Source organism: Lichenostomus cassidix, chromosome 3, assembly GCF_008360975.1.
Source record: "Lichenostomus cassidix isolate B80296 chromosome 3, HeHo_3.0, whole genome shotgun sequence".
NCBI classification, from domain to species: Eukaryota; Metazoa; Chordata; class Aves; order Passeriformes; family Meliphagidae; genus Lichenostomus; species Lichenostomus cassidix.
Window position 1 is genome coordinate 105,228,603 of NC_139483.1, and position 21,290 is coordinate 105,249,892.

Genomic DNA, 21,290 nt, shown 5'->3' on the forward strand with positions numbered 1-21,290 from the left:
TGGTGGCTGAACTCTGATCTTAGACATCTTTTTCGGCCTTAGGGATTCTGTGATCTCTGACTGTAGTGACTGCTGCCCTCCCTGTGTGAGGTTTCCACTGGCCTGTGTCTCTGCTGTTTCTCAAGATGGTTTATGCTGCCCTGTGTCAAGTTCTGTGCAGAGGAATGTGACGATTGAGCTTGACTCGAGACACTGCTGGAGAAGTTTTTCTTATGAGTACAGAATATGTTTAAAGCATTATTATTTTGATGATGATCATCAGCAACAATAGTCTAGACAAAGCATAAACTCTGGATCTAAAAATATATTTAAAAATTAGCTAGTCTGTTCACAACTCATTTCTTACCTCACCCAGCAGCTATTTATGAAAACATTTTCTATTCTTTCTAATTTTAAATAGCAAGCACTAGCAGTTGAATACTCATTTATTAGATAGTTATCCCCTCTGTTTTTTCTGCACATCTTGTTGCTGTCAAGTATCTTTGTACCCAGCCAAAAATGACATGTTGAAACAAGTAGTGTATATTTAATGCAGTGTATTGGAGGGGTGAAAAAAAAGAGCGATGTTCTGCCCCCGCTTTTATTTTTTCATTGGAAATCCAGTTGATGGACTGAGAAGTGAATTTGCTCATGAAGAGGGTAGTGGGTTTTAAGTAAACTTCTTAATGCGTGGCTTAGTCACAGGCTTTTTTCCTGCTTGTTATTGACGTAATTGCCTGTCAGTCTCATCTGATAGTACAATTGCTGGGGGCAGGGTGTCTTGGATCGTGTGGCAAAAACTGCTCACTATTGACTTGTGTGCATGTGTGCCGCTGCTCTCCACTGAATTAAATGTCAGATGTGCTCAGGAGTGTGGGTGGGTGGGGGAGATGTGATTTGGTTCTCCCTGGTTGCCTTGTCAAGCAGTACACTAATACAGCTAATGGAGATCCTCGAGCTCAGAAGGAGAAGGGCATTCAGTTGACAGCCACCAGCCAAACAGTCACAAACGACGGCTTCATACGGCGGTGGAGGCTGTTGGGATTTAAAAGAAACTTTTTCAAAGGCAAGGGATAATAAAAGGATATTTTGAAATTGCAGCTTGCAGTTTACAGACTTCTTTTTTGCCTGACTTAGCAAAATGGTTATAAAACAAATGAAAGTGGGATTATACCTGTGGAATTTCTAATGTTTAAAGACACTGTGTTTAGCTACTGATTTTATTCTGAGATAGCTTTCACTGGAGATAAAGTTTGCTTTCTTCACTTCTGTTAAAAGAAAAGTTTCTGTTTTCACTGGAGCACCTTTCACAGCACTGGTGTCTCTGGGTTTTGCTGTGGTCATTGTACAGCTGAGCTCACATGGTCCTCTGGAAAATACAGAATTAGCCTTCTGAATGAATGTATCAGATGGCCATAAAAATACAAGAAAGAGGAATCTAAGTAAATACCAGAACATCAGCCCTCAAATCATCAAGTCAAACCTTGCATCACATTCTAGTGGAGAAAAAACCAGTTGGGTTAAGAGGAATGTTAATTTTGTGGTCAATACCAGCAACACTGTGGTGTTGTCCCCAGTGTAAGCTCTTGCTGGAGTTGCTCATTCCTGCAGAGGGGCAATGTAACCATCAAAAGTGCTGCTTCTTGGGAGACCTGGTTTGACCTTTTGTTGAACATAATGATTGTGGGAAGGAATTTGGCAAAGTTTTGTAATACACATTTATATTATTGAATTTTTAGCTGAGGAAGAGTCTCAGTTGTCTCAGGCTAGTAGCTCTGTAGTGAACCAGGTGAACCTTTCATCCTTTAGACATAATGATTGGTTTTGTTTGCCTTTTTAATTTCTACCAGGTGAATAACTAACATTGTTGATAGGCACAGTGTTTTATAACACTTCTAAGTTTTATCTCTCTTAAGAAGTTTCTTTTCTTTGGGTTTCTGGGTGAGTTTAGTTCTGGCTCCATCCACAGTCCTAAAATAAACAGATATTCTTACCATTCATTTTTGTATCTAAGAATCTGTGAAGCAACATTGCTTCCACCGACCTGATGTTATTATTACAAAGAGCTTAGTGGATCGTGTGATGCAAATAAAATAAATCAGGTGCTGCAGTGACCTAGATACTCATTATTTATTTATGGAAATAAATACATTTAGCATTTATTCATACTGTTTCTTCTATTGCAAATGCTGTCAACTTTCACTTACTCAGAACTCTGCTGGGAAAATAGCATTATTGCCACCATTTTGCACATTAGGAGACCTTGCCAGGAAGACTTCAGTAACTGCTCTAGGCTATGTAATATATAATTATCAGAACTAAGATTAGATGTTGGGAGTCTTGACTCCCAACATTGTGTTCAGACATCTCTCCCGTGGCAGATAAAATCTGTGGATAACAAAGACTGAGGGATGATAAGGACAGGATGATCACACAGAACAATGTGGTCATTTGATCACCTATGCGTATTAAGTGTTTTAAGTCTAGCCAGAAGCACGGACGGAGACAGGGCATGTTGGCCTGCCCTGGAGCATCCTTGCTACAGGGAGGTGTCATGGAGTGAAATGTTCCTGTAGGATCTTCCAGTGAGGAGGTCTAGCAAAAAGGAGAGAAGGGGGCTGTGTGAAGCAGTGTTTGGCTTTGAAAATGGAGAAGTACTTGGTAGATTTAGCAGGTAGATGTTTTTTCTCTTTGATCTTTAGGATCAATATTTGGTCATGTGTCAGGTGCAGGAAGGAGGCTACAGAAAGGATCTGAAGGCTACTGAGAAAACTGCACGATGGAGCTGTTGGGAATGTTTTCCTGGTATCAGAATACTGCATTGTGACTTCTAACTTGGCTTTTCACAGTTTGCATGCTGTTGCTTGTTATTGTGCTGAAGAGTTTGGGCAGATGGTGTTTCTTCAGGTCTGTGTGACTGGGCTCTCCACTGCATCCTTCTGCTTGTCCAAACTCTCTCATTTGTGTTCTAGATTAACATTCCCTTTGACACTGTTCTCCTAAAGCAGAGGAGGCACCACAGGGTTTTGCCCTGGTGGTTACAGAGCACAGTGCTGGGACCTCATCCCTAACTGCTCTTTGTCTTTAACCTTCCAGGCAGGCTCTCGAGTTCCCTCTGAGACGAGGCTGCCCTCCACCGAGATGTCACGGCACCACAGCCGGTTTGAAAGAGATTACCGTGCCGGCTGGGATCGCCGGGACTGGAGCTCCAACGGGAATCACGTCGGCAGCACCAACTGCAGCAGCGCCGCCAGCACCACCAGCAGCTCCCGGCCAGGGCTGCTGCCCCTGCCCATCGTCCCCTCGCGCCTCCCCACGCCGGCCACCGCCGCCTGCACCACCGGCAACAGCGATGTCATCACCAGCCTGGTGGCCAACTCTTCCCCAGCTTCCAGTACCAAAGTAAGAATGCAGCTTGTTTCGGTTGTATGGGGTTGATCTGTTGAAGGGATGGTAGAGATGGAGCGTCGCCTGCCCCTTTGTGAAGCTTGTGTTCGTGGGATAGCTAAGAGTAGGAAAGTAAATTTCTGTGGGCAGTCTGTGTCTTTGTTATTCTTTTCTGTGTTGTGCTTACACTAGAGTAGGTCTTTCTTGTTCCAAGACTGAGTGTCCTCATGCTTCTGAGAGGCCCAGGCAGAGGAAATGTCTCCTACCTTTCAGCACTTCCTACATTTGGGCTTTCTGTGGCTTTCCCTGGGACATATTGTTCCCACTTTTCTTTTGGAAATGCTCTTCTCTGTTGACCAAGGCAGAGCTGTGGTTGACAGCAAGTGGATGTGATTCTCATCCAGAGGGAGTAGAAAGTGACTAAAGGCCATAATTTTAGCTGAATGATGTTTTTTCTTCTCTTTAGTTGATCGTTTCCTATAAGGTTCTCAAAGCCTCATTCTTAGTGCAAGTTGGATTAAAACAGTGGAACTGCTATAACCAGGCTCACTCATTTGTGCAAAAATGCACACTGAGGAGTAACAAAATGTTAAGCACCAAAGAATTGAAATCACTAGTAAACCATTGGGCTTTTTTGTTCCAATACATTATTGGAGGGAAGAGAGTGATTTTTTCCTTTTAAAGAAAAAATTAAAAATAGTTCTTTTAGATCTGCAAAGTACAAGTTGATATTCTCAGGGAAAGCTGAGCTTTCTTTTTGCATGCAGATTCAGGTAGAACAGCTGGGGAACAGAAAGCCCTGGCAAATGGTGAAGGTGACCACAGCACTGGCAAAGTGAGACAGAAGCGTTGCTGGGTTTCTTTTTATGATATTTAACATATTCTTTCAACTTAGTTTCATTTTAATAACTGGTAGTGCCAAATACAGCAGATGTAGACAGAGGGAAAGGAGACAATGAAGTTATTTAAAGTAAGCCAAGAGCAAGCTGAAATTTTGCTGCAGTACCATTATTATATTGATTTTTTTCACACTGTGAAAAAACAAGGTCAATGCTGCAGAAGGAAACATTAGCCCAAAGTGTGATTGGTTGTAAAAATTTGCCATGGCATCTTAAAATTATTTTCATTTGAAAGAAACCACTCAAATTCTGATCAAAACACTTTTCGAGTTCTCCAGATGCTATCCACTGATAGATGCATTTCAATCATGCTTTGTCTGGAGAAGATTGAGGCAATTTTGGAGCCAAAGCAGTGGTTTCATTTATCATGACCTTTATTCCTGGGTCTGCCCAGAGTCCAACAATTGTCTGGAGCTGATCAGCCCTTTTCCCAGATGTTCAAAACCATTTTGAAGCTTATCAGTGCTAGTAAACCATGTGTTTATTGTGGGAGAGGAGGCAGGAACAGCAAGTTAAGTGCCTTTTGATCATATGCTAGATGTGAACTGTCTTCTAAATTACCTTATTAGACAATTTTCTGATGACTTTCATTAGTAAGAATGTTTTGGCATGAATAGATCAAAAGCAATAAATAGACAAGAATGGAGGTAACAGGAGACACTTTTTATTCTGAGAACTGTTAATCAGCTGTGTAATCTCCCATAAAATAAATGTGTAAAAATGCATAGATTTTTTGCCCCAGCTTCTTCTGCTGTGAACCAGCTAAGCAGCTCTAAAAATTCAAACTTGCATGTATTAAAGAGGAAAAAACTTTGAAGAACTTACGTAGGTAGGTAGGTAGGGTGAACAGAGATGTAAGGATATGGTGCCTAGCAAGCTTCCAATAATGTGAAATAGTGTCACAAAAAATATCAGGTGCTCATACACACTCCTGTTGACCCTGCCTGACTGTGTCTCTCTCCCCACACAGCAGATTTATACCTGTGGTCAGCAGTGTAACCAGACAGGGCTTTTCCCTGGTAGAATCCAGCTAGTGGCTGGGGCATAAAAAATTACATCCATATCAGGAAGAGATCACAAGTTAGAAAAACAACATGGTTACTTGGTTTCTTTTTAAAATAAAAACATAAAAATTAAAAATATAACAATATTTTGTAAAATAAACCAAGCATGTGCTAAGTTGCCTTGAGCTGTGGAGAGATCACAGGCTACCTACCCTTAGTAACCATTTTTGTCAGCATGTTTTTGGGGTGCCAGCTCATGGGGGACAGGTGTCATCTAGCAGCTGGATTTCTTAGTTCTTTTCTGGGAGTGGGATATTTGATTGTTTAGCTGCCCTTCTGCAGGCTGAACCTTCCCCAGCTTTATGGCAGGTCATTAAACTCAGTGGCAGGGGTGTGCCCCACACAAGAGGATAAGGTGCCATGAAGCAAGAAGATGGATAAGCTGATTCCTCTTGTCTCATTGTCCAAGGAGATGGGTACAGCCAGCAGTGTTGGCCCAGGCTGAGGACAGAAGGGCCTCTCTCTCCCCTCCAGTTACCAGTTTGGATTTAAGCATATCTTCCAGAGCTGGTCTGGAGATCTTGAACCATAGAGAGCTACCATCTGTAGCCCTTCAGTTTGTGCTCCTACTTACCAGTTATCCTCCCACTTAAAAGGTTGCTTCATTTTTTTTTGTAAATCATCTAGTCTCTCTTCAGTCCTTTGGTCCTTTGTTCCTCTAGTTTCCTGCTGTTGACCACTTTCAGTAGCCTCCAAATAACTGTATCTTTTGCATCCTCTCCATTGTTCATTTACCTTTGAAAATAAGGGTGGTAAAACCACATAGATACCCAAACCATATGCATCCTTTCAGCATCAGACTCATCATTCCCTTGCATGGGGATAAAGCTGCTCCCTCCCTTTGTTTCCATGTCTGTACAGCTAATAATTGCTCCAGACTTTTTTGCCAAAGTGCTAAGTCAATAGTTATTAAAAATACATACACATGGCATCGTCCTCAATTACAAGTTATCAAACAGCCATTGTCTTGCCAAAGACTGAAGTCTGTTTGACAAGATCTGTCTTCTGGCTACCTGTATTGGCAGATATTGGTCATATTCCCATCCCATTCCCCCAGCTCAAGGTTAACTGAATCCTAAAGTGACAAATTCAAAATGGAGGAAAAACTTCTTCATCTACTACATGTAACTGGACGGTATGACTTGCTGTGTGGGGGAATTGTTCAAGGAATTAATAGATAAATTGTTTTAAGGACCACTAGTCTACCTAATCTGGCTGAACCATGGTCTTTAAAATTATGTAAATGTATGTAAGATTAAAGACTTTGCCACAACTGACGTGATATGAATAGAAAAAGCATTGGAAAGGAGAGAAAAAAATGAAACCATCTTAGGGGGAAGCTTAGGGATATGTAAGACTAGCTGTGAGGGGTTTGGGTTTGGTCTATGTTTTCATGCTTCTGGAAGAGTTTTTTACTGCTTTCTGTGGAGGACTTTAGAAGGTTTTTATTACTAATTATTAATGTGTAGGAGAACTTTAGAACTAATTATACTTTGCAGACCTTTGAAATTTATTCTCAAAGCATACCTGTAACCTTCTTACTACAGATGCTTTGGTACAAATCATGCTTAGTGGATCTGCCACCTTTAAGTGGTTACGGATGTTTGGTCTGAGTTATTTAAACAGAAAAGCTCTCTTTTCCCAAGCTTTATTTTTTTTCTGAACAAAATGACAATGAGACTTTGCACTGCTATAACCCATTTCATTGGAGGCTGCCAGAAAATACCAGAACTATTTAAACCTCATCAACTTGTAAGAAATAGTTTGAAGCTGCACATCCAGTATATTGACAGGGAAAGTGAGGCACTCAGAGATAGTGATTTTTAAGGTTTCTGCTCATCCTGTGCCACCACGAGCAAAAGTTTCAGCTCTTTTACTCAATTTGTTTTTTCTACCCTGATGCTATACCCAAAGAGTTGGGCCACAAACCAGCACCCAGAAGCAGCACAGTCTGAAGGGATGAGTCCTTTGTTGGACATACTTCTCAACCCTTCTACCAATAGTAGACAGGAAAGTGCAAATGTTGCCAGTTAACTCTGTGTTTGGATCAATTTGTCAGACTGAGCTCAGCCATGTATGGTGATTGAGATCAGGGTTGGTACTGTACATGGTGGGGGTTTTGGGTTTTTTTTCTGCAGTGAGGTCATTTATTGGTTGAAGGAAGCTATTCAAGAAATCCTATAAGACCACAACACTGCTTAAGATATTGGCAACAAAACAGTCTGAAATTCATTTAAGGATGCTGCACACCATTCCAGCTATGTTTTCTGTTCATCTCAGCAGCACCTTCATTCTTTGTTGCTTTTCCGAATTACTTTGCGAGTTACTTGTACAATTTTCTCCATCAAAGCTCCTGTATCACAGCTTCAATTTAGAAGTGTTGTCATGGGCTGTAATTTGAAATTTTATTACCAAGAGATTTTTTGGTTATAGAACATTTACTTTTATCATCTCTATATTATTTTTAAATGCCTGAAAAGATTGATACATCAACAGAATCTGTGCACCACCAGGCGAGATCTAGTATTTTTTTCGACCTTAATTTAAAAAACCCTTTGCTTGGAACATAAATTGATTCTTCAGCCCCCCAACACTTAATGATTTGTTATTCTCAAGGTTAAACCTATGACAAATTTTACAAAAACACCAGTCTTCAGTTTTGATAAGATTTTCTATAGTTGAGCTCAGGGATAGCTGTGCAGTTTTAAGTCTTTAAATAGTGTAACTGAGGCGTGATCGTGGCCCCCTGTTCTCACAGTACTCCTGTAGCATTTAAGGCTTGTGTGTTTTTGCTACCAGAGTTTATCCCACTGTGGTTCACCACAGTTATGATGTGGGAGGGAAGACAGTGATGATAAAACATTTGGATGTCTCTGGAAAGTCAGGCAAGGATTGCAGGGGAAGAAGTAGCCACTACTGACTTTGTGTATCAGTGCAACTAAATAGCATTAAAAAACAAGTGGGGAAGGAAGAAAATTCTTATGGTAAAGGAAAAACAAGTCAGCATGGCTGAGGAATGCACCGTAAAAAGGAATAAAGGGAAACAGCACAGAAGTAAAATGTTATATTTTTCTTTCCTTCACGGGCCAAAAAAATGTAGCTCTCTTAACAGCAGCCTGTCAGATGCAGATGATTTGCTGTAGGTTCCAGGATTTGTGTTGTCTGTTCTTTTTCTCTCGCTTTGGAGGTGGTGATTTCCTAAGTTGGAGTATGGCTTGCACAAATATTTAAAATATTGATTAAGCAGAGGAAGAATAAACACGAATTGTTTTTCAAGTTACGCCTTATGTTGTACATGACTAATTACATACAACAATTTGCTCTGCTACGGTAACTGAAATTTATGTACTCTTTTTATTATAAAACATAAGACGTTTGCATAAAGAGAGAGATTATAAATATTGGAATACAACAGTTGCTAGAAAACAGTCAAAACATGTGGTGATGAAATATATGGGATTTGCTCTTCCAGCTTCTCTGTGAAAGCTGTTCTTCCTCTTCCCTAGGGTTTGTACTGAGAGTTGGCATATTTTTGTCACCATTTCAGATAGTAGCAATCCAGCCCAAGTGCAGTTGTGGCAAAAGATAAAGATCCTCAGATTCTTTCGGCAAATTATTGTGTACCTTGTGTGGTACACAAGGCTTCAGTCGCTGAATGTCAAATGGTAAAAGTGATTTTTTTCCAGGAGTACATTTTTACCAGTGGATAAATTTTTAAAATAGAATAAGGTCTAGTTTCATTGGTAAATGAGATGCAAGCCTGTTCCCACCTAAGCAGAGACTTCTGATGCACCTGAAGCTGTGATTATGGCAGACTATTACATGAATGTTTAGGAAATCAGAGCAGTGCCCAGAGTATATAACACTCAATGGTTTGTAACAGAACAAAAGGACAGGTTTTTCCTGGCACCCAAATCACATTCTCCTGGTTCTTTAGACTTGAAAATGCAGTGAGCTTTGCACAATTTACCTTTTGGGGTGACACACCATTTAACTGGATTGCAGCTTCCAGACTGAGCCTTTTGTGAGTAGTCTGCAAGCAAGGAGAGAGACAGAGTGTATGATGTTGTCCATGATGTGCCATCACACCAGCCCAGCCAGGCTGAAACCAGCAGGGTGCACCACAAAAAAATACCATTATAATATCATCCTTATATCCTCAAATAAGGAAGTTCCATTAAGAGCTGCATTTGTAGAATCGACAGCTTGTACCAGGAATGAGAGGAGGAAACAGATAGATTTGGTCATTGACTCTCAGGACACTTCTTTTCTTTCTTCTAAATACAAGTTGACCAAAAATGTCTGTGAATTGAACTGAGCAATGACTTCTGCTGAAGTAATCACATTACGCTACTACAAAAAAGTTACAATTTCTGGGAAGTATTTGTACTACCAGGGGAGAAGAGAGCAAAGGGTGGGTGCTAAAATTGGTATGATGAAGGCACTGACGTACAGGAACCAATTCTTCCCTTTGAAGGAAGTGGAGATGTCTCAGGTGTTTTTCAGACTCCACTCTAAAAGGTTGTTCCTAATGATCTGCAGCCCTAGGGAGGTCTTAAGCTGTGCTGATAATCTGCCACTTCCTCTTACCACCTTATTTCAGTATTTTTTCTCAGAGGTATCTGTGCATATTTTTAATAGTGTAGAAATTGAAACATACAAAATGTGGGTTTAATTTGTCAACTTTCGCAGATACTTTATTGGACCAAAATGGGTTGGAAAGTCTTGGCATGCTCATTAATCTGTAAAGTCATAAAAAGCTGCTTGGATTTTTTTACTCACCATGTGTTTATCATCTGTTGAAAGAGCGAGGAGGTCTGGCCAGTTTCTAGGTCCAGTTGCATTTGAAGATGAAAGGCCCTATTTTTGAAGCACTAATTGACATCGCCAAATACTTACAAGGTCACAAACATGACAGCTTTGGATGAAGAAAAAGGAGTATTTCTGGGCTTTGGCACTTTGATGAAAAAGTCTCTTGACTTCCAAAAGGGATAAATATCATTCATAAAACCTAAATAAAATTTGTGTTGGCCAGGATTTAAGTGCTTGATTCTTTGAAATTATTTAGAGTTCTTTTTTTTTTTTCTTATTTCTTTCTCAGCATTACATGTATTAGTTGCAGATTATCCATTCAAAACGTAGCAAAATATATACTTCTGTCATTCAGGAGTCATGGGTGTTTCATTATAAAATTTGTCCCAGCCTCCTGTCAGGCTAAAAAAGCCTGGGAGCTGCCTTGCCTGTGATTTGATGTGGGTTACTAGAGGGTTTATTTCCAAGGAGCAGCACTTCTAAAGGAGGGCAGGTTCTTCGAGTCATAGGTGCATATAATCCTGAGCTCGGTTGCTGTCATTTAGGAACATAATGCTATTGTCACCATCAAACACAGCCACAGAAAGAATTTTACGAGGAATCACTTGGTGGTTTCCTGTTATTTTTGCTGTCAATGCTTAATAGGTAGGGCCTGGAAATTATTTTCAAGAAAGCTGATCCTTGCATAGCAAGGTAATTTCTGATTTTGGTGTTGCATGAAGAGGGTAATGTCAGAGAAATCATTGAGGGAGGGGATGACTTGATTGAGGTATAAAGGCGACTGATGCAAATAGTTTGTTAGAGGGCTGCTCTACTGCTCGGGTGGGATGTCTGCATACCGTAATTTTTATTATAATAGGAAAACAATGGTAATTTAAAAAAAACCAGTTTTGATGCATAGCAGAAGGAAAATGCATTATATGACAAACATAATATTATCTTGATGGCATCGGTTTCCTCAGCTTGCAAAACAAATGAACCTAATGAATAAAAAGAAAGAAATAGAAGGGAGAAAAGCTTCACCTCTCCCTATGATTTCTTTGGGCTTTGAGTTTCTGCTTGATACAGCACTTGTCTGTGAAGCTGATAGACACGAAAATAAATTTGTCCCTGGGAGTGATAAACAGGACATTAAACTCTGTTTGTACTGGGAATGCTGCACCTTCCAACCCTGGACAGAGGCTGATGTGCTCCGGGCATACCGGGAAGCTCTGATCAACCAGGGCTCACACTCCAGACTGACGTTAAAGCATCACCACTGCCCTGTCTACAATCCTGAAAATCCTCTTGAAAAAATGCCCAGGCCTTGAAGAGGAGCGTGAGGATCTTGTGACTCTGTGGCACCAAGTTTGGGCAGCCTGGGCTGCTCTGGGGGCAGCAGTACTGGGAGTCACAGCACAGCAGCGATGTCCTTTCCTGTCCTGTCCTGTCCTGTCCTGTCCTGTCCCCATGGGGCACACAAGGTGCAGACATCTCCTGCAGAATTCCTTGGGAATGGGCAAAACAGAGGCTTATCGTCAGTGCCTGTGAGGGCACTGAAAGGGAGGCCATGGAAGGAATTCCTCACACGTTTTCCTGACCCTAGTTTCAGTCTGTAGAAGCAGCTCTGATGAAGATTTAAATCTAACATTGCTTTTAAAAGAAGCATGTGAAGGATAAACCTGTGGGTATCCAAGTTGTTTGGTTGGGCTTTCTCTTGGCATTTGAGGCATTACTAAGTGTTCAAGTGATGGTTAGCTGCTGTAACACTCTGTTCTTGGATGAAGTGGGCACTTTTCAGGAAGCAAAATGCACGTTTACTTTGGTTTGGAGGAACTGGCTATTCCAAATTCCTCCAGAAGCTGGTCTGCCTCTGCTGGTTTTGGTTGTTCTCTGCTCCTGTCAAGCTGAAGCATATGTGGTTGTTACCCACTACAATTTAGCATGACCAAACTGGTTCACTTTGGAAAACAAAGCTTGTAGAAGTTCTGCAGAAAAATATGTGCTGTCTATGAAGTGGTGTTTGTGTGTAAAACGATAGGCACCCACTGTATAAATAATGAATAATAACTAGTAATAAATTCTTCATATCATAGCATTATTTCTTACTGTTTATGATCCCAAGTCTTTTATGGTAATCCTGAAACAAAGCACTGAGAAGTATGTGAATAGTTGTTGCACAAACAAGTTGTTGCACAAACATGTCCAGAAAAAGAAGCTTTCTTGGCTGTGCAATTTGAATGTTTTAAGATTACACACTGTTTATATTATAATGTTATATATAATTAAAGTTACCCTTTAATTCAAAAGGAACATAAAGTGTTATATGAAGCCCATGCATTCAAAACCACTGAAGTAGTGTATCAAGGAACATTTGTCAGCTGGCAAGAGAAACACCTCTAAAGATTGATGCTGGGCAAAATTTGACCACATGTTCCCCTGGAAATCCATATCTCTTTTCAGAAGTGCCAGTCTTTATAAGAGGAGCTTACAGAGGTGTTGTACAAGAGCCTGCAGAAGGATCCTGCAGTTCATCAGTGACAACCTCCTGCTGGCACAGGAATTGCTCTGCTGCTGTACAAGAGCCAAGCAGGCATGGCTGGGGGCCATCCTGCCTGAACATGGAAATCCTGAGCAAGCTCAGATGAACGAAGGAAATGTGTGGGAACAGGGAGAATCACAGAATCACTGAGGCTGGAAGGGACCTCTGCAGATTGTCTGGTCCAGCCACTTTGCTGAAGCAGCTTCACCTTGACCCAGCTGCCCAGGACTATGTTCAGATGACCTTCAGTACCTCCAAGGAAGGAGACTCCAGGCCTCTGTGGGCCACCTGTACCAGTGCTCTGTCACCCTCACAGTAAAACAGTGCTTCTTGCTGTTTATAAAACCACAGAAACATTTAGGTTGGGAAAAATTTTTAATATCGTTGAACCCAACCATTAGCCCAGCACTACCAAATCACCACTAAACCATGTCCCCCAAATGCTACATCTACTCATCTTTTAATACCTTCAGGGGTGGTGACTCAACCACTTCTCTGGGCATCCTGTTCTCAATGCTTGATAATCTTTCCAGTGAAGAAATTTTTCCCAGTATCCAATCTAAATCTCCCCTGGTGCAGCTTGTGACCATTTTCTCTTGTCCTATTGCCTGTTAGGTGGGGGAGAGACTGATCCCCCCTGCCTGCTACAAATACAAGCTCCTCCTGTTTGCTGCCCATGCTGTGCATTAGTGTAGGTGTCACTGCACATTAGTGTAGGTGTTGGGTCCAAAACTGAGTAAAGTCCCAAAAGAGCTGCAGAACCTCCATAGGAAAGGTTCTGCTGTGCATGAACAGAGACACTCTGATCTAACATCAAAATGGGCCTTGTTTTGAGCAGGAGGGAGCCAAATGGTCTGCAGAGGTCCATTCCAACCAAAAGCATTCTGTAATATCCTGACACAATCCTAGAACTGAATCAACTCTTGAATATATTTCCCAAGGCAGAGGTTTTGATGGTTTGCTTTAAAACAATACCCATTATCCTCATCAGCCGGTAAATACCAGAACTTCGGATTTATTTTAGGTCTTCTGAGCCTAACTCCTATCTTGGCATAGTCATCACAGTTTTGCTTTTGAACAGCTTGTTTCTTTTAGAATTTTTGCCTCATGCTGGGATGGAGTAAGACTGAATAATTTATCTTCCTTTTCCTCAAAAGCTGAGCAGTAGTTATACCCCACATGGACTTGAGACATTATTATCTTTCTAAGCTTCCATTAATTATCTTTATCATCCCTTCTTTTAAAGGTCTAGCATTTATCTTTGCAAGGTTCTTCAAGCTGGATTATAGAGGAAAATTTGAGTGTATTAATTCCATTCTTGCTTATGAAGTTTTAAACTCCATTTCACAAACATTTTTTTCCACTGCTCCCAATAATTCTTCTGGTAGTTTTCCTGTGACCATAGTGTCTGATGTGTAGGATTGGTGGCTTTTAGGGTCATCATGCACATGAATAATTATCTCAGATGCACTGCTTTGATTAAGACACAGATGTGTACAGGTTTTGAAGATACGGATCAGACATGCTTTGTTTGCCACATACAAAGCTGTCATTCACCTTATTTCCTCAGCCTGCTTAGAAATATGAACTGCTCTACAATAACTTTTAGCTCAGGAGTAGTGCAGGATAATGTTATCTCAAGCTTTCTTACATGTCATCGCAGCTATCATTTCTACAGCTGTTTCAAGTCCTATGATAAATCCATCTTCGTAGAATCCTAGAATGGTTTGGGTTGGTAGGGACCTTAAAGTTCCAAACCCCCTGCTATGGACAGAGACACCTCCCACTAGACCAGGTTGCTCTGAGCGCCATTCAACCTGACCTTGAACACTTCCAGGGATGAGGCATCCACAGCTTCTCTGGGCAGCTGTGCCAGGGCCTCACCACCCTCACAGGAAAGAATTTCTTCCTAATCGTTAATCTAAACCTACTCTCTTTAAGTTTGAATCATTCCCCCTTGTCCTGTCACTCCATGCTCTGGTAAGTAGTCTTTCTCCATCTTTCTTGTCAGCTCTTCAGGTACTGAAAGGGTGCAATTAAGTAACACCAAAACCTTTTCTTCTGCAGGCTAAACAATCCCAATTCTCTTAGCATTCATTTCCATTTTCATGTTAGGTAGATAATTCCCAAGTTTAGGTAGATAATACCCAAGTAAGTTGTCAATGGTTGCTTTGCAAAGGGACAGGGCAGCCCAGGTCTGGTGTCAGTGCTCTGTAGAGACTGGAGGTGCTCTCGGATGCAGTGCACAAAGTGGGGTGGCAGAGTACCCTTCTAAATAACCAGAAGTCAAAGAGTAGAGCAAGACACCTCTAAATTCACCCAGATAGACCCAAACTGACCACTTTACTTTGTGTTCCTCTTCAGTTCCCTGTGGGCTATTATTCCTCGGGTGCTAGGTGGTTGTCCTGTAAAATAGTGCAGTGGAGTATTCTCAGGAGTGGAAGTGGAAAGAGGAAGGACAATGCACACAAAAGTCAGCAAGGGAATTTCTGGTTAGAAAGAAAGAAAAAATGTCTCACACTGAGGGTAGCCAGATACTGACACAGGTGCTCAGAGATGTTGCTAAACACCCTGGAGTTACCCAAAATTCAAGTGGACAAAATCCCAAGCAACCCAGTATTGTCTTTGCCTGCTCTGAGGAGGGATTGTACCCACTTTCCAAGGCCCCTTCCAATGAAACCAGGCTGGTTATTCTCTGGTGGTGAAAGGGTGCAAAGAGCTGTGGAGAAGTCTTGGAGAAAAGTCGGTCTAGACTCTCCTGAAACGTTTCCTTCAGAGAACTGAGAGGTAACACCTGCCACACAAAGGTAGTTGTGGAAGGTACCTTGACCTTGATTATAAGTCTGCAAAGGCAATCCTGCTTACCTCACCTTCTGAGCTGTTGGTAAGGGAGTGAATTTGCTCTGCAGCAAAGATCTTTTGTATGATTCTTTTGGTATGGATCAAAGAAAGTGGTTCAAAATCAGAGAGAGAGATAAGGCAATCACAGCAGTTGTTGAGCTGTGTGCTTTTTGCATCCAGCTCTTTGAACTAGGACACAAAGCAAAGCTTAGGCAATGCTGCAAAGTTTGTGGACCAATTAATTTCATTCACTTATCTTTTCACCTTTCCAGTTCAGTCTCAACATCTTCCTCCTCCTGCCCCATTTTTCATCAGACGCTTGATTTAAACTCTTCCGACACTTCCCACAGCATTCCTGACTGTACTGGAAGCACCACTTCTTCTTGGCAACTGCCACTGAATCATGGAAAGAAATGAAACACGCTGGGCACTTATCACAACTATTTTGACCTTCTGTTGTTTTGGCAAATGGAATACCTCAATGGAAAAAAGGCTGTCTGGAAAACAAAGGGAAAAAACACCCCAAAAACAAAAACATAAGAATAAGGAAGGGAATCATGACAACGCTTAAAGATTTTAAATTTGGTTGGATACTCTTTTTTTGTCTGTGTTCCAGCCAGCTCTGCTCACAGTACAACTGTGTTTGGCGAGGTCTCCCTGAGAAGATCAAGCGGTGCCAGGGCACGAGCCCAAGAGCTGGAACTTGATCATCTATACCATTAAATTGTTAGCACAGCTCTGCCTTGCGCTCAGCCTGGACAAGCTAGTGCTGTCATAAACAATTCCCAGGCATGGCCTGGGGATTAGCAAGAGCCAGCAGCCATTCCCAATTGGCAGTTTGGATATAGCCACCTTGTTTTGGAGGGTAAAAGTGTATAATCCTGTGAACGTGGCCAAGCCATATAATTTGGCCTTAGAGCCATATAACAGGTCCTGGCCCCGTTTTGTCTTCTAGTTATTGGGATGATTCTGTGTTTGAGGCAAATGTAATTGGTTTTACTTGACTCCACAGTTTCACACTTGACTACGTTGTGTCTGAGCAATAAGGAGCACAAGCACATTTCCACTTTTTCTCTTTTTAGGACAGTGTACCTGTGCACTGAGATGGTGTGGTCTGTTCCTGCTATAAATTGTTGCAGCAACTTGAATAGTTTGTGAACTCACTTCTCCATTAAAAATAGAAATGCATAGTCTAAGGGAGTCTAGATGTGTATCTTCCAGGGAGTTGTTTCAGCTGATTTTCAGAAATCTTTGTCAAGGTTTTGCACATGGAGCACCAATTCCTGGCAAATTGAGTTTCTGTATCAGAATGAATATGTTCTCTAGATGTGCCCGGTGCCAGGAAATGATTTTTATATTTTCAGTTGTATCTAGAAATAAGAGATTGTGTTAGACACTGGACAGATGTTTACATGCATCTGCTATGAAAGATCGTGATAGCCATTAAGTGTAGAAGTAGAAACATCTCTCACTACCTGCACAGTTGTTTTTGCACTTACTAGCCTGTCTCTTTTCTTCTTTTCTCACTACAGCAGTGCACAGAAAATAATACTGCTTTCTACCAAGGAAAGCCCAATAAACCGGTGCTAGTTGCCAGGACTGGGGAAATTCCAGAAGTGTGGTTAAATCCTTTTGTTCTGCCCTGTTTTCATCCTCGTATTTCCATTTCCATCTGCCTGAGGTGTAGTTATGTATGCATCTTGATTTTTTTTTTTTTTAGATAAATTACGAATGCCTTTTATTAATGGAAGTTGTCTTATTACATGAGCAGAAAGCTCCAGACTGCCTTTCAGGCACATGTTACTAGCACTGCAACTGAGGTTTTGGTTTACCTTCAGCATTTGAGTCATCATATGAACCAAAATTGGTGTTTGCACATGTGGCGCTTTCAGACCACACACTCCATCTTGCACAGCCATAGCATGGGCAAACAAAATTAAAGCAGCACACTTAATATGTGTGTCTTCATGTGGGGTGGATTTGGCCTTGATTTTCCACCAGTGCTGACAAATTTGAAGACTTTTCAGTGCCAAATATTTTATCTGGAGCATTTCTCATAGGAAATGTCTACTGATCCATTTATGATGGCATCTGGATAGAAATCTATGACCATATGTTATATTTGGGATAGTTCCCCTCAGAAGAAGCTGTAGAAACAAAGCTTGGCGCACCTCACCTGTGGTGTTATATCTTGAAGACCTCTGGGGGACTCACTTTCTTCATCCAATCAGCCATAAAATCTACCAAATCTGTTGTACCTTTGTAGAAGAATAGTTCACGAGTCTGTCTGATGAACAGCTTAGGGGTTAATAGTGGGGTGTTTTGCCAGCCAGGTTCAGTCAAATGTAACACTATTAGCCCCGGGTAGTTGTTCAGTGCTGTTGGAAATGAGGTTCTTTTTCTCAGCTCTTTTCCCTTTGTGTTTCTGCTTCATTGTGTTCAGTGCCCTGGCTGTTTGCTTTTCCTTTGGAGGTGAGTGTTCCTGGACAGAATAAAAGTACAGAGATGCACAATGTGCAAATGTGCATTCCGCTGCTGAAACCTTTTACAAGAGCTACGCTGCTTTGAGGGGGAAAGAAAGGAAGAAATGCAGTTGCAAGAAGCAAATCTAAATAAGCTCCCACTCCACCTTTTTCAATTTACTGGAGGAAATATCTTCCTTCATATCATTTGACTTTTTATGGTTAGATCAAATTGAGCCAGTTGGAATGAGCCCTGGTGATCAGAACACAAGACCTGAAAACCTCTGTTTAGCTGCTCTCTGGTCTTTGTGCAATTGGTTTGCTTAAATTTGCTGTAATAACCTTTTAAGAGTCGTGTACGCATTTTTCACTGAGGACCCTGCTGTGCATTGTGATTATGTTATCTGCTGCCTCCCTGAATGTTTAACATGATCAAAGTGTTGTGTTGTAGGGCTAGGTTTGGGGGGAAGGTTTTCTTTTTGTCTAGGTCTGTCCTGTGTCCCCTGTTCCCTCCAAGCTTTTACTTTCAAAATATAAAGTTATGTTGCTTGTTATCTATTACTGTCTGTGCATCAGTTCTCCTTTTCTTCCCTCCCTCCCCTTTCCTCTTTAAAGTATCTGCTTAGTAAAGTATAGAGCAAGCATGCTGAGTAGCTCTGATAATTGGGCAATTTGAATTTGCGGATAGATGTTGGATGTTAAGTCGTGGGATGGAGGCTGGTTGTGTTAGAAGGCCATGAATTCTGTTTCTGGGTAGGACAGAGTGGAAATGCCCTTTCTCTCAGAGCCTCTCAGCAGTTAGCCAAGGCGAGAGCATTGAACAGGAATGTGATTGCATGGCCTTGCCTTCCCTCTTTCCCAGGGAAAGCAGCAGATGCTGACAGTGAGCACAGTGAAGTGCAAACGGGTAAAATAATGAGCTGAAGTGATAGCTTAATGGAATTATTAATGTAATTTGTGTTCAAATAGTGAGCAAGGATTGATTTTTATTAACACAGCTTTTACACATGTAAACTTATGCAAAAGATTGTACCCCACTCATTTCCCCTTCTCCAGCAGAGTGTTTATAGAGTAGGCTGTGTGCTCCAAACTTCTTTAAATATTGCCCTTTCTCTCACTTATCTACCAGTGCTTTTCACTGTGTAGCTCTTCATCTAAATCTGTATAATAGACCCAGAGATTTAACTGAACAACGAGGAAACCTTGGAGTGAAAACAGAAGTAGTAGGTGTTCAGTGGGAGTTTGATGTTTGCTTGTTCATTCTCCCCAGAATAAAAGACGGGAACATGACGGAAGCTTGAAATGCTAAAGTGCAGCTCTCCACGAAATGCAAGGCCTCTGCTAGAAGGGGCTGTATTACCTACAAGATGGTGGTGAAGATGTCACAATTATGAGCTGACATTTAAAGAAATGTCAGAAGCATTCAAACAACCCCCTACTCTGCTTCCACCCATGTATCTTTTTGTGTCCCCAGTCCTGCCATCTGTTTTCCCAAGGACTCCCGTTTTGATTACCTCTTTGTTTGCTTTTCTGATAAATGCTTTGTTTATCCTCTGTGCCTGGCTTGCGCTTCCAGAGATTGTTTGCAAGCCCCTCACCCTCTTTGTACATGGATTTCTCCTAAAGAACTGTTTACCACCATGATGCTGGCAAAGACTAATCCTCTGATTATGGCTGGATTGTGAGTATTTCTGAATGCATCTGTACTTAGGAGCAGACTTTGCCAAATACTTGTTTGGGAGTGTGTGTACAGAAACACACATGAAACTACTCAACATTGTTACCTGTCATCTACTTGCTTGGTTCTTGTGTTATTTTCATCACGTCGTTCTCTTGTCATTTTTGGATAGGAGCTTTGCAGGGCAGGGACCAGACCATTCCTGGCATTTGGAAAGCTCTTTGTTTCATTTAATAGATTTTTATTGCTACATGTCTTTTGAAAATCAAAGAAAAATGCTATGTTGCCCTTCTGCCCTGTTAGTGCAAGGTCTGTGCAAAGTTCATTGGTGACCATTAAAAAAAGGATTTTTTTCCAAAGAAGCTGCCATATTTCACTGGTATTGTGTTAATGTTAAAGCATGTTTTATGCTGCTAATCCTAAATCAGTTAGTAAATGGTAAGAACAGTCATGGTAGGTAAGACTGTGCATTTATACAGCTCAATACTCTGCCTCCAGTGGGATTGATATTGTAGATACACTGTATGCATCCTTTCCCGGGATGTACTGCCCTCAGCTGCACCTTGAGATTTCATTTACCACATGTATCTTTGTTTTTATGCCATGTGATAAAACATGAAGCATAGGCTTACCTTCAAGCAGGCAAGTAGCCCCGTTGAACTCAGGATGGCTATTCCCATCTCTACTGTTTAGTATGGCTATAGTAATTTAGATGGATTGATACTTTCTTAGGGAGAGATATCCACGGCAGGGAGCTGCTGGTGAGCAAAACGAAAATATCTGACGTGTGCTTGAGTCACCTGATCCTTAAAATCTGTTTTCGAAAGGGAGAACAAGTTCTTCAGGCTCACATCAGTGTCTGGAGACACACACAAGGACAGGACTTGTCATGTCTGTCCATCTGGTACTCCCTGGACCAAATGACCAAGTGATTTCCTGGGCAGAGGAGGGAGAGCCTGCTGAGCCAGTCTTGACTTGCTGCTTGGGAACCACAGCTGGACACTTCGCTAATTACTGGCATTTTAACAACCAAGCTGTGTCAGGGGAGGAGGACATTGGATATTAGGAGAAAGTTCTTCACACAGAGGGTGGTTGGGCACTGGAGCAGCTCCTCAGGACAGTGATCACAGCATCAAGCCTGTCTGAGTTCACAGTGTGTTTGGACAGAGCTCTCAGGCACATGGTGTGCTTCCTGGGGTGTCTTGTGCAGAGCTAAGAGTTGGATGTAATCATCCATGTGTGTCTCTTCCAGCTCCAGGTATTCTGTGATTCTGTGACCACAAATGTGCATGAATTATGTCTGATGATTCTGTGAAGTCAAATGGATGCAAGGTTGAGGTCAGATACATAGTGATGCAGGAAGACTAATCTCTGATGGCTGTAAGTGATTTCCATTTCTGAAAAAAATGCTGACTATGGGTTTTTTTTTATTGTAGAATCACGTTAGTCCTGGGGTAGAAAATATTGGGTAAAATATATTGTACTCATAATTCATATTAATGGAAATTCAGTAATGGCAGCCTGTCATTCAAAGAGATTAGAAATGAGTCCAAGTGTTGTGCTATAAAAACATTAAAAAAGCATTATGAATTACAATCTATTGCACCATGTTTTGCTTGTTATAAATAATGAAGGGAAAAACTAGTC

At 41.4% G+C, this 21,290-nt stretch overlaps 1 protein-coding gene across 5 annotated transcripts in view; it reads left to right on the forward strand.

The window, feature by feature from the left end:
* The window catches only part of KLHL29 (kelch like family member 29), a 389,016-nt gene that overhangs the window by 145,730 nt on the left and 221,996 nt on the right, over positions 1-21,290 (forward strand). For all 5 annotated transcript variants that reach the window (XM_085056969.1, XM_085056972.1, XM_085056970.1 and 2 more), the window contains one exon: positions 3,076-3,381. In XM_085056969.1, coding sequence (XP_084913095.1) covers positions 3,121-3,381 — 261 coding nt within the window. In that variant the 5' untranslated portion in view covers positions 3,076-3,120. The remainder of the gene's footprint in view (positions 1-3,075; positions 3,382-21,290) is intronic.